This window comes from Sebastes umbrosus, chromosome 1 (genome assembly GCF_015220745.1).
Source record: "Sebastes umbrosus isolate fSebUmb1 chromosome 1, fSebUmb1.pri, whole genome shotgun sequence".
Lineage (NCBI taxonomy): Eukaryota > Metazoa > Chordata > Actinopteri > Perciformes > Sebastidae > Sebastes > Sebastes umbrosus.
In genome coordinates this window covers 8,718,520-8,730,184 of record NC_051269.1, presented here as the reverse complement: position 1 = coordinate 8,730,184, position 11,665 = coordinate 8,718,520, and the positions used below count along the sequence as shown (strand labels likewise).

The 11,665-nt window shown below is 40.2% G+C and overlaps 2 protein-coding genes across 2 annotated transcripts; one reads left to right on the top strand and one right to left on the bottom strand.

Moving 5' to 3' along the window:
* On the bottom strand, positions 1–1,450 carry her15.1 (hairy and enhancer of split-related 15, tandem duplicate 1). The gene is made up of 2 exons (XM_037795304.1): positions 777–1,450; positions 1–680 (listed from the first exon to the last, which is right to left on the bottom strand). Exons 1-2 carry the CDS (start codon positions 837–839, stop codon positions 294–296), a joined length of 450 nt encoding a protein of 149 aa, XP_037651232.1. The 5' UTR covers positions 840–1,450; the 3' UTR covers positions 1–293.
* A 3,788-nt stretch (positions 1,451–5,238) lies between these two features.
* LOC119494188 (transcription factor HES-5-like) lies at positions 5,239–6,349 on the top strand. Its single transcript, XM_037779886.1, has 2 exons — positions 5,239–5,508; positions 5,601–6,349. The coding sequence occupies exons 1-2, from the start codon at positions 5,440–5,442 to the stop codon at positions 6,027–6,029; spliced, it is 498 nt and encodes a 165-aa protein (XP_037635814.1). The 5' UTR covers positions 5,239–5,439; the 3' UTR covers positions 6,030–6,349.
* The last annotated feature ends 5,316 nt before the right edge of the window (positions 6,350–11,665 follow it).

The following is an 11,665-nucleotide window of genomic DNA, read 5'->3' as shown; positions in this document are numbered from 1 at the left end:
TAAAGATATAAAAATGAATTTATTCACATGTAGTTGAATCTCAACAACAGAATATATTTGATTCCTTTATAAAAGGTGACAGTCACTTCACATGGAAGATAAAACACGTCTCTACACTATGCAGCACATTGATTCAGGATTATAAAAAGTCGACACCACAGGAGTCAAACAGCCAAATGTTTCACATTGTAAACACGCAGCAGCTCCTCAGAGGAGGAACTAAAAACAGGAAGTGTAGAAATATTCCATACAGGCTTGATGATGGAGAACATCCATCCGGTGTGGTCCAGCTCCTACCAGGGCCTCCACACCGCCCTGTCTGGGCCGGGCGGCTGCTTGCCTGCAGCCTGGATGTGGCTGTGGGAGGAGAGGGCCGGTGCAGCGTGGAGGTACCGGAGGGACGGCATTGTCACTTCCTTCAGGGAGCTGGCGGACAGGAAGTGCAGCGTCTCCTTCCAGCAGCGTGAGTAGCCGTCGCCGTGAGCCGTCGTGTGATTGGCCGGGCTCTGGGGCTGCATTTGCTGCTTCAGGAACGCCACTGTCATCTCCAGGACGTCGGCCTTCTCCAGCTTGGCGTTGGGATCCTGTTTGGTGAACTCCTTCTCCAGCAGGACCTTGAGCTGCTCGATGCAGCTGTTGATGCGATCTCTGCGCATCTTCTCCACCGCCGGTTTCCTCATCTGTGGGACAGAACAGGAAGCCGGGTCAGAAACACATTCAGTGAAGCTAAGCGGCAGAGAAAACTGTCATCAGAGCGAAGAGAAGCAGGGACTTACTTTGTGTCTGTCTCTGGTGGACAGCAGTGAGATGGGAGAGTCTCTGGCGTTGCTCGGAGCCATTCTGGTGGAGAGCAGAGTGAGCTGTGATGGGAGCGAGGAGCCCTCTCCTCTATTTATAGGCCCACATTAGCATTACAGAGCCATGAGTCCCAGGCAGGATTAGCTTTCCCACACTCCGAGGCCAGTGGGCGAGGCCCTCACAACAATAGGAGAGAGGCATCAATTATCTGCTGGTTAACTGGCCTCATGGCCTCAGTGGAGGGAGTGCTGCTGCAGAGATGTGAAGCTTTTATTACCTGGGAACCTTCCTGCTGTCTGATGGGATCAGGCTGCTGCAGATGTGCACACACTAAACACATAAAGATAAGACACACCACACTGACACCAGGTCAGTTTACACTTACTACAGTTTACTGTACAGATGGACTGACCTGAGAAGGAAACTTCTCCTTTTATATAAACAGTTAAGAGTCTCAGAGATAAGACCACACTGAAGACTGCTGCTCATTATTTGTTTTAAGAATAAACTGAACTAAACATGAGGTGAAATAATGACAGCAAGGAAATAAAAGTGAAATATTGCAGCAGCTGTAAGAGAAGAGGTGATCCTGCCTAGTATTTACAGTATTTGTGGTAGTATTTATTTTAAATTTGTGAACAATACAAAGATAAATTAAACTGATACATAGGTAAACAATATATATAAAGGAAATTAAGGGATAAATAAAAACAAACAAACAAACAAATAAATATAAAAAGTAACATAAAACACAAAACATGCCAGGGGTTAATATAAATAAATAAATAATAGTAACTTAAGTAAAAACATTAAAATGGGAGCATTAACCGTTTCACTAGCCTTTTTGTTTTTTGCAGAAGATACTGTCTAAATATATATAGTTCCAATTCTTCCTTGAAAACATTAAAACAAGGTTTAACTCTCGCAAATTTTCATTTATGAATGTAAAACTTTGCAACAATGATAATTTGATTAGAAATTGTAGTATTATTTTTGTGTGTGCTGCATAACAGTCAAAATATACAAAGTAAGAGAAAATATAAATACCACAAATTTAAGCAATCATAAATATAAAATAGACTTCAAATAAATATAGCTTAACTTTGAAATACTTTTTATTATCTATTATGTTTGATATTTGTTTTTCACCTGCAAAATAATGATAAAATAATGATAATGTAATGTGTGTTTCTTATGTTTTGCTCTCAGTGTCGCTGCTGTTGTCTCAACACACCTCCACCAGAAACAAACTGCTTCTCGGTAGAATACACTCGGTCAACTACTACAGTTTATTCAACACATTAGATATATGAGGAGCACTCCAGGTTAAAGCCGGACGCCATGTTCCACATCAATGTTTTCCCTCAAGTTTTAAAATAAAATAAAATAAGATAAAATTAAATTAAATTAAATTAAATTAAATTAAATTAAATTAAAATTAAATAAAATTAAATAAAATTAAATAAAATTAAATAAAATTAAATAAAATTAAAATTAAAATTAAATAATATTAAATAAGCTGTTTAGTTCCTGTGTTGATATTTGTTTTGAATTCACAGAATAAGGATTACATGATGACGTTTTAGCATCAGACGTGTCAAGCTCACGACTCCGTCTGTCTCTCTCAGGGGAGACGGCACACTTCCACCTCCACCATAAACCCTCCCCCCCCCCCCCCCCCCCCCCACACACACACACACACCCCACCATGTAGTTCAAGCTGCCCCCTCATTATTAACACAACATATCACTCATTAAATGTTGGCACGGAAAAAAACAGAAACTCTGGAATAAAACACTGCAGATGCAACATATTGTACTGAGATACTCAGAGCTCTACTTTGTTACAGCATTGAATCTTTATATCATAGCTGTATCTTTACATTGTTTATATGCGTGTGAAGAGATTTGTTTCTTCGGATAAATATCTATATTTTAATTTAACTGAACTACAATGAAATTAAAGCACCAAGTAAAACCAAAATGAATATGAATGTCATATTGATATAATAAAGATATTATAAAATAAAATATCAACATATGAGTTCCTCAGACACAGTCATGTTTCCTGAAATCATCATCATAAATATATACATGTTAATGCACGTTATTGAAAATATGTATATATTAAAACAAATTTGCATTAAATTTGCAAATACACGTTAATGCAAATTTGTTTTAATGCCACTAATTTCTTTAAAGCATTAATGCGACTTGCGATTTTACAAGAGTGAAGATACTGGTATCATATGAAACTAGTTAAACCTAAAGAATCCATCGTTACCAACCATGTCATAATAGCTTGTAGTGAAGGAGGTTAAATAACACTCAAAACTTACGCTAAATTTGGTCGAGGAAAAACTGGCATGGCCATTTTCAAAGGGGTCCCTTGACCTCTGACCTCCAGATATGTGAATGAAAATGGGTTCTCTAGGCACCCAGGAGTCTCTTGGGGCAAGTCATAGTCAAGTCAGCACACTGACACACTGACAGCTGTTGTTGCCTGTTGGGCTGCAGTTTGCCATGTTATGATTGGAGCATATATTTTATGCTAAATGCAGTACCTGTGAGGGTTTCTGGACAATATTTGTCATTGTTTTGTGTTGTTAATTGATTTATAATAATAAATATATACATACATTTGCATAAAGCAGCATATTTCCCCCACTCACAGATAAAGAAATGTGATTAACTATGGATAATCATGCAATTAATCTCGATACAATATTTAATTGATATATTAATGTATATTTATACACACATATACATATATATATACTTTTGTCAGCTATAATCCTTCAAAGTGTTTTATGCTTTGTTAAAGGTCAAACCACTATTTTATCATCTGATAATGAAACTAAGTGATTGTACTTTATATATCGCTTATATAATAATATATTAATGATATTATACTCATCTGTATAAACTGTCTTCTCGCTCTCTCTCTCTCTCTCTGTGTCTCTCTCTCTGTCTCTCTCTCTCTCTCTCTGTCTCTCTGTTTTGATGCGTGTTGTCATCATGCGCGTGTTATCTGAACGCGCGCTCAGGACACCCCGCCGGCTGGCGCGTGGATGTGTCACACGCAGCTCGGTGTGAAGCTGCGAGTCTTTGAAGATGTTGGAGACGTGTGCGGGAGACACTTCCTCTCGTGACACCTGCAGCAAGCCCGCCCAACACACAGGAAACACACAACAGCAGCAGGACACACTGAGGAGGACAACACAGGAGAGGAGAGACACCTCAGTTCATCATGACTCTCCTGCAGCCTGTAAACATGACGCACACATAGAAACATTATTATGTGTTATCATCACATTCATGTGACTCTCCAGTGTTAGTGAACCCTGCAGGGACTTCAGGTTGTTAAGATTTGCAGTTTTTACTGCTCAGTGTGAACATCAGCTGCGGCACACTTCTGCTGTGTGAACACGACGAGGAGGAGATGGAGGAGGAGGAGGAGGAAAAAATGAGATTAACTATGGATAATCATGCAATTAATCCTGATTAAATATTTAATCGATACATCGATATGTATATAATAGGGAGGAGGAGATGGAGGAGGAGATGGAGGAGTAGGAGGAGGAGATGGAGGAGGAGGAGGAGGAGGAGATGGAGGAGATGGAGGAGTAGGAGTAGGAGGAGGAGGGAGGAGGTGGAGGAGGAGGAGATGGAGGAGTAGGAGGAGGAGATGGAGGAGGAGGGAGGAGGAGATGGAGGAGGTGGAGGAGATAGAGGAGGAGATGGAGGAGTAGGAGTAGGAGGAGGAGGGAGGAGGTGGAGGAGGAGGAGGGAGGAGGAGATGGAGGAGGAGATGGAGGAGTAGGAGTAGGAGGAGGAGGGAGGAGGTGGAGGAGGAGGAGGTGGAGGAGGGAGGAGGAGATGGAGGAGGAGATGGAGGAGTAGGAGTAGGAGTAGGAGGAGGAGGAGGTGGAGGAGGGAGGAGGAGATGGAGGAGGAGATGGAGGAGTAGGAGTAGGAGTAGGAGGAGGAGGAGGTGGAGGAGGGAGGAGGAGATGGAGGAGGAGATGGAGGAGGAGATGGAGGAGTAGGAGTAGGAGTAGGAGGAGGAGGAGGTGGAGGAGGGAGGAGGAGATGGAGGAGGAGATGGAGGAGTAGGAGTAGGAGGAGGAGGGAGGAGGTGGAGGAGGAGGAGGGAGGAGGAGATGGAGGAGGAGATGGAGGAGTAGGAGTAGGAGGAGGAGGGAGGAGGTGGAGGAGGAGGAGGTGGAGGAGGGAGGAGGAGATGGAGGAGGAGATGGAGGAGTAGGAGTAGGAGGAGGAGGGAGGAGGTGGAGGAGGAGGAGGGAGGAGGAGATGGAGGAGGAGATGGAGGAGTAGGAGTAGGAGGAGGAGGGAGGAGGTGGAGGAGGAGGAGGAGATGGAGGAGGAGATGGAGGAGTAGGAGTAGGAGGAGGAGGGAGGAGGTGGAGGAGGGAGGAGGTGGAGGAGGGAGGAGGAGATGGAGGTGTCGCAGACAGGAGTCTGTTTGTAGTTAGTAGTGGGTCTTTATGACAGGTTGTGGACTGTGGGAAAGTGTGAGGTGTGAGGAGTCCACGCACACGGAGCCCCTCCCGGTCTTATAAATACCGGAGACACATGTGGACCAGAGGACACTCGTCTGCGCGCTGAAGGACGGAAGACATGGCTCCTGTGACTGAGACCAGACCTGAAAACAAACCCGCATCTGTGGACATCAGCAGCTCCAACAAGGTGAAGCATCATCTTATGAAACACAAAGCTCATTAAACTACCAACTACCGTCTCCTTCATCAGATCTAACGTCTCTTCTTCCTCTTCTTCAGCTGCGGAAGCTCTCGGTGGAGAAGCTGAGGAGGGACCGGATCAACCGGAGCATCGAGCAGCTCAGAGTGCTCCTGAACCGGGAGGAGCCGAGCGGCGGACCGCAGCAGCCCTCCTCCTCCAGGCTGGAGAAAGCCGACATCCTGCAGCTGTCGGTGGGCTTCCTCCGGCAGAGAGCTCTGCTGGCCCGGGTCGCCCCCAGCTACTCCCGGGGCTTCTCCCAGTGTCTGCAGGAGACGCTCCGGCACCTGTCGCTGCACAGCCCGCTGCAGCCCGCCGACAGGGAGCACATCAAGCGCTTCTACGTGCTCCAGAGAGCCGCCCTGCACAGGCACATGTCCGGGGAGCAGGGCCGGCCGAGCGCGGCGAGGAAGCGGTCAAACTCCCGCTCCTCGTCGCGGTGCCACGGCTCTCTGTGGAGGCCCTGGTGACCCCTGGTGTTGTGGTGTTCACGGACAAAGCTGACAGGCTGTTCCCACAGTGTGTTGGTGCTCAGCTGTGCAACATTTGCACATTTTCTACAGTGTAGAAGACAAACAGAAGAGAGAGAAGTCTGCTGCCTTTTATAAAGGCGTGTTAACGTCATTATATACTTCTTATATATACTTATATACGTCATTCCAACTGTTCATGTGATTCTATATTAAATATTACTCATGTTTATTCTTCATCTCATTTATTAGTTTCATTTTCACATTTTTTGTATCTGTTCAAAATGTACCTTAAAGGGAGATTTGTCAAGTATTTAAAGGTCCCATATTATAAAAAGTGAGATAATAATGTTAAACTATCAAAACGATCAAATGAGCCGAGAAATACACACAGCCCGTATTCAGAAATTGTGTGTTTGAAACAAGCCGTTACGATATCTGTCCATTTGTGATGTCACAAATATACAATATATATTATTATTAGAATATAAACATTCTAAATGTGTCCCAGTTTATTTCCTGTTGCAAACAACACAAAACAATGACAAATATTGTCCAGAAACCCTCACAGGTACTGCATTTAGCATAAAAAAATATGCTCAAATCATAACATGTCAAACTGCAGCTGTGATTATCATAAAGTGTGCATGTCTGTAAAGGGGAGACTCGTGGGTACCCATAGAACCCATTTTCATTCACATATCTGGAGGTCAGAGGTCAAGGGACCCCTTTAAAAATGGACATGGAGGGAAAGAAGCTCATTGGTTAATTTCCGCTCCTATTCTTCTCTCATTGGTCACTCAGCTGTGATGTTTGAAATGATGATGTGATCAAATCTTTCAGCTCATTTAGTGTATATAATTATAGGACCTATATTTAGTTTAGTTTTGGTTGATTTATTTGATTTAAACGTATTTATACAAGAATAGCTGAAACTATTAGTCTGTTAATCATTTAGTCGATTGACAGAAAATTAATTGGAAACTATTTTGATGCCTGAAATCACTTTCCATGTTAAAACATTTCATAGTTCCAGATTTAATAATAATAATACTTAATGCAGGAGTAATAAAATCTGTAATAATAATAGTGGAATAGTCACAGTTTTAATGTTTTAACTACATTTTCCTGATTATACTTACATATGTTTACCAAAGTCACATTTTCAATGCAGGTCTTTTACTGTAATAGATTATTATTACAATGGGGTATGAGTACTTTTACTGCAGTGAAGGATCTGAGTAGTTCCTCCACTACTGATTAAAGGAGTATAAAACATTGTCCTGGTGTGATTTTATAAAAAAAAAAAAGTAAAAGGGCTAATAAAGACATTTCAGAACAAAAAGAAAAATTAAGATATAAGTAAAGTTTAAAAACACACATTAGCACTACATACAATAGATACATTATGTTAATGGTTACATATAATAATTATAGTTTATCTTCGACTTTCTGAACAGTTCAGTCAGAAGTTTTACTGTGGATCCTTTAATATCTGATTTTCTGACTAAACTGAGTTTGATTTATTTTTATTATTAACCCTCCTACATAATACAGAATCACATGATTACAGTGCGACTCGATCAAACTAGAGATGAAATATAAATGTCTAACAGCAGAAAACATAAAAAGGTGTTCTGTAATCATTATTAATAATCTGTAATAATAATTCCTGACAGTATTTAGTCAAATGCTTCACCTGCAAACTGTCTCTGAGAAATGGTCACTATACTGGTTATCTATATTGAGAACCATGCGGTTAAAACACAAACAGATGTTAAAACAGATGTTGCTTTTGTATCTCTCTGTATAATCCTAATAACAAAAACACATTCAACATATATAATGCAATAAATTATGATTTCTTCTTTTGCTTTGTGTTATTTTCCAGCAGCTCCAGTGCAAAATAAACCAACCTCAACACAAAAAAGTAATATTAAAAAAGTATTTATTTGAACAAAAAAACAGCAAACTGGTACAAAGGCGGCACCATCATAAAGCATTAAAGCTCAAATCAAATTAAACAATATGCTTAGATAAACAAAATCATCATCTCCCTCTTAAATAAAGGGTTAACAAAATACGAGTTATCATTGATTCATGCTGACAAATATCAGCTGAATCAATGTTCAGTTTTAATAATTCAATGACGTCAAAAGTGTCCAGCACTCGTGTGTCATGCAGCCGAGGAGTCGAGGCCTTTTCTGCTTCTATTCCAGACCTGGTTCAAAAAATGCTGTTTTTTAATCTAACCCACTAACTACAGTGTTCATTACAGTAGAAAATACACTTTTGTTGCATATATAATACCATAAAGAGTGTGAGATCAAACAGTATTTTCTGATATAATTGGCACCAGGTCTGGTCTGTTAATGTCAGAGCAGTATATAAAAGAACCTGTCAGCCATGCTGTTCAACAGACTCTACAGCAGTACAACTGCTTATTGTGATGCATATAATGCATTTAGACAACATGCAGATTTCCAGTAAACAGAAAAAGGCCGTGCACATTGTCACCATGTTATATATAAATATATAAACCAGCTTTTAGAAGAAACTACACGAGTTTCAGTGCCTTTCCACAGTTTCTTCTTCTTCTTCATGTGGTCATTAAAAGCAGAGTGGAGCCACGTCTTCTTCTGCGTCAGGAAACAGACGTAAAATGTCTCTTGAGTATTTGAAGTATCCGCTGTGTGACAGCAGAGCTTTCCTCAGTGTGAGGAAGGACACGGTTCTGTCCACGAGGTCCAACACGGGGGTCCCGTTCTGCAGGTGCTCTCCAATCAAGGCCTTCAGCTTCTCCACCCCACTGCTGCACTTCCTCTCCAATAGGTGGAGTTTACACCTGAGACACACAAAGGCTCTGTTAATACCAACACGTCTGTAGGAAAGTGTGTGAAATTAAAAAAAGTGCTTGATCCTGGACTCACCTGAACAGCTGTTCCTTGAGGGTGTCCTGCAGATCCAGGTCCAAATACTGAGCCATCTCCAGATGTGTTTAAGTGATTTCAAGGGGAAGTCTGGTGTGTTGGTCTTCTTCTCGGTTCACAGGAGGTCTCTGTTCAGGTCTGCAGCTCCCCTCTGTATTTATGGGGCCAGTCCTGCCCTCTCTCTGCTGTTGATGGGCCAATCAGGAGGCTCCCAGCTCGGGACAATAGGCTGAATAGAGCGTCCGTCACACAGAACAGGTGGGAGGTTGTTCACGAGGCCAGATGTCAAAGAGATGCAGAAGATATTCCCTGGGAAGGTTTCCGAGGCGTGAGGACCGCTCGCTGTCTGAGTTCTCATCGAATTCATTAAAACTCACATCAGAAGATTCAGAGATAAAATATAAAATAAATATGTATAATATATATATATATATATATATATATATAATATGTTTCACATGTGGTCACTTCTGAATTTCTTTAAAGTATGTCAGATGTGAATGTTTTTATTTCCTGGCAAATCACTTCAAAATGTGACTTTGTAACCACAACCTCTGTTAGTGTTGTCTATCTTATCATCCCTTGGTTATTATTGTCTTATGTATTTTTTTTATTGTGAATTTTATTTATTCATTTATTTATTTGCAAATAGGCACATGTTAATGATCATTTTACTGAAAATGTTAAAACCAAATGAATAAATTGGGGGGAGAAAAACACTGTGAGAAATAAAAATATTAAACTTTACGTAGATTAAGCTTCCTAACAGCGAAAAGGAGGATTTCATTTGGTTCGAATTACAGGGAAAATAGAACATTTATTATTATTGTCGTTATTTATTTCTATTATATATCATTGAATAAAATGTTCAATAGCATATGAATCAATAGTATGCATATATATATACATGTATATGTATATATATATGCATATACATACAGTATATGCATATATATATATAAATATACACACATATATACATACATACAGTACATATACATCTATATATATACACATATATGCATATACATATACACATATACGTATACTGTATATACATACTGTACATACATATATATACACATACATACGTATGTGTAGATATCTATATTTATATATAGACATAGATATATACATACAAACATACACACGTATGTATCTATCTATCTATATATATATAGATAGATAGATACATACATACATCAGGAGCTGGATATCTATATTTTATCTTGTAGACAAGATTAGTAATTTAAATATGTCAGCAGACATTTTCACTTTTTCAGACATTATATAAAACAAACTGTTATGATTATGATATGGTTAAATAATAATCTATAATTATAAATTTTTCCTCTCCTCCTTCTTCTTATTTAGTCTATTTTTAATCCACCTTTCTCTTGATCTGCTCTAGTATTTGACTGTTTGTCTTTCAATGTATTCAGTCTTTTATTTGACTCGTGAGTATTAATGTGAATTCTTCTGTATCACTTCAATGTCTCCTCCCTGTTTTTTCTAATTGAAAAGGTTATTTGTAGATTATTCGATAATAGAAAATACTTTTACTTTTAATTATTACAGTTTTGTTTTCTGGAACTAAAATCATTTTAAAGTTGCAGGACCCATAAAATAAAGCTTTACGTCACTATTCATGAAAATAAACCAACATATTAAACGTGTGGTATAGAACTAGAGCTTGCTGTGCTGTGGTCTGAGTGTAGTTCTGGACCCAGATGGAGCAGTAAACTGTGAAGTGGACCGTCTGTCCTGTCCTCAGAGCCGCCCAGAGGCATTGTGGGAACAGACACACTTCCTTTGTGTGTGCATGATGAAGAAGTGTGGGAACACGTGTGTCGCTGTGGCTCCACAGACAGAGAGGAGGGTGTGTGACTGGGCTGACTGGGGCACGCTCAGCCTCGTGCTGGGAGCTGTGGGAGCTCAGAGGAGGGATACTGGAAACAGACTGCCAACACACCCACAGACAGATGGAGGGAGATAAGCAGGGATGAGTGTAAACAAATTACACACACACACACACACACACACATATATATATATCTTCTTTCATATATATATATATATATATGTGTGTGTGTGTGTGTTTAAAATATGTTATCAATAATTTTAATTCATATTTTTATGTTCAGTTCAATCTATGTATATATATATATATATATATATACATAGATTATACTGAATATAAAAATATTAATTAAAATTACTGATCAAATATTGTAAAAATCAGTGGAGGAAAGTTCATTCATTTAGTACTTTACTTGGGTATTTCCCTTTACTGCTACTTTATACTTCTACTCCACAACATATCAGAGGGAAATATTGTACTTTTTCTGCACTCCTTTATATTTAGTGAACTTTCCAGAATCATGTTAAAGGGACTGTTTGTAACTTTCTAAGCGTACAAATGTACCGGGTCAGGACACATGCGCACTCGCATATGCGAGCCCGCGTGTGGCCGCTGTCTCTCCTCCTCTGCCTGCCTGCCTTCACTCAGACAGCGCGCGCGTTCTCGCGTACTCGCTCCACCTCTAGACGTGAACGCGCGCTAACTCCACACTGCAGAAGAGTTAGTTTAGCTCTGAGAATATCTAGTGAATGTAGAGTGGACGTTTGTGCAGAAATAACTGCTGCAGCTCCTCCAGACCAACAGAGGTTTCCCGTGTCTTGTGAAGTGACGGAGCTCTGCAGATA

Bases quoted from the DNA above. Each gene is read 5' to 3' on its own strand.
- LOC119494188 (XM_037779886.1), top strand. From the start codon at position 5,440: ATGGCTCCTGTGACTGAGACCAGACCTGAAAACAAACCCGCATCTGTG. The intron at 5,509-5,600 runs GTGAAGCATCAT...CCTCTTCTTCAG, and splicing joins ACATCAGCAGCTCCAACAAG to CTGCGGAAGCTCTCGGTGGA.
- her15.1 (XM_037795304.1), bottom strand. From the start codon at position 839: ATGGCTCCGAGCAACGCCAGAGACTCTCCCATCTCACTGCTGTCCACC. The intron at 681-776 runs GTAAGTCCCTGC...TCTGTCCCACAG, and splicing joins CCACCAGAGACAGACACAAA to ATGAGGAAACCGGCGGTGGA.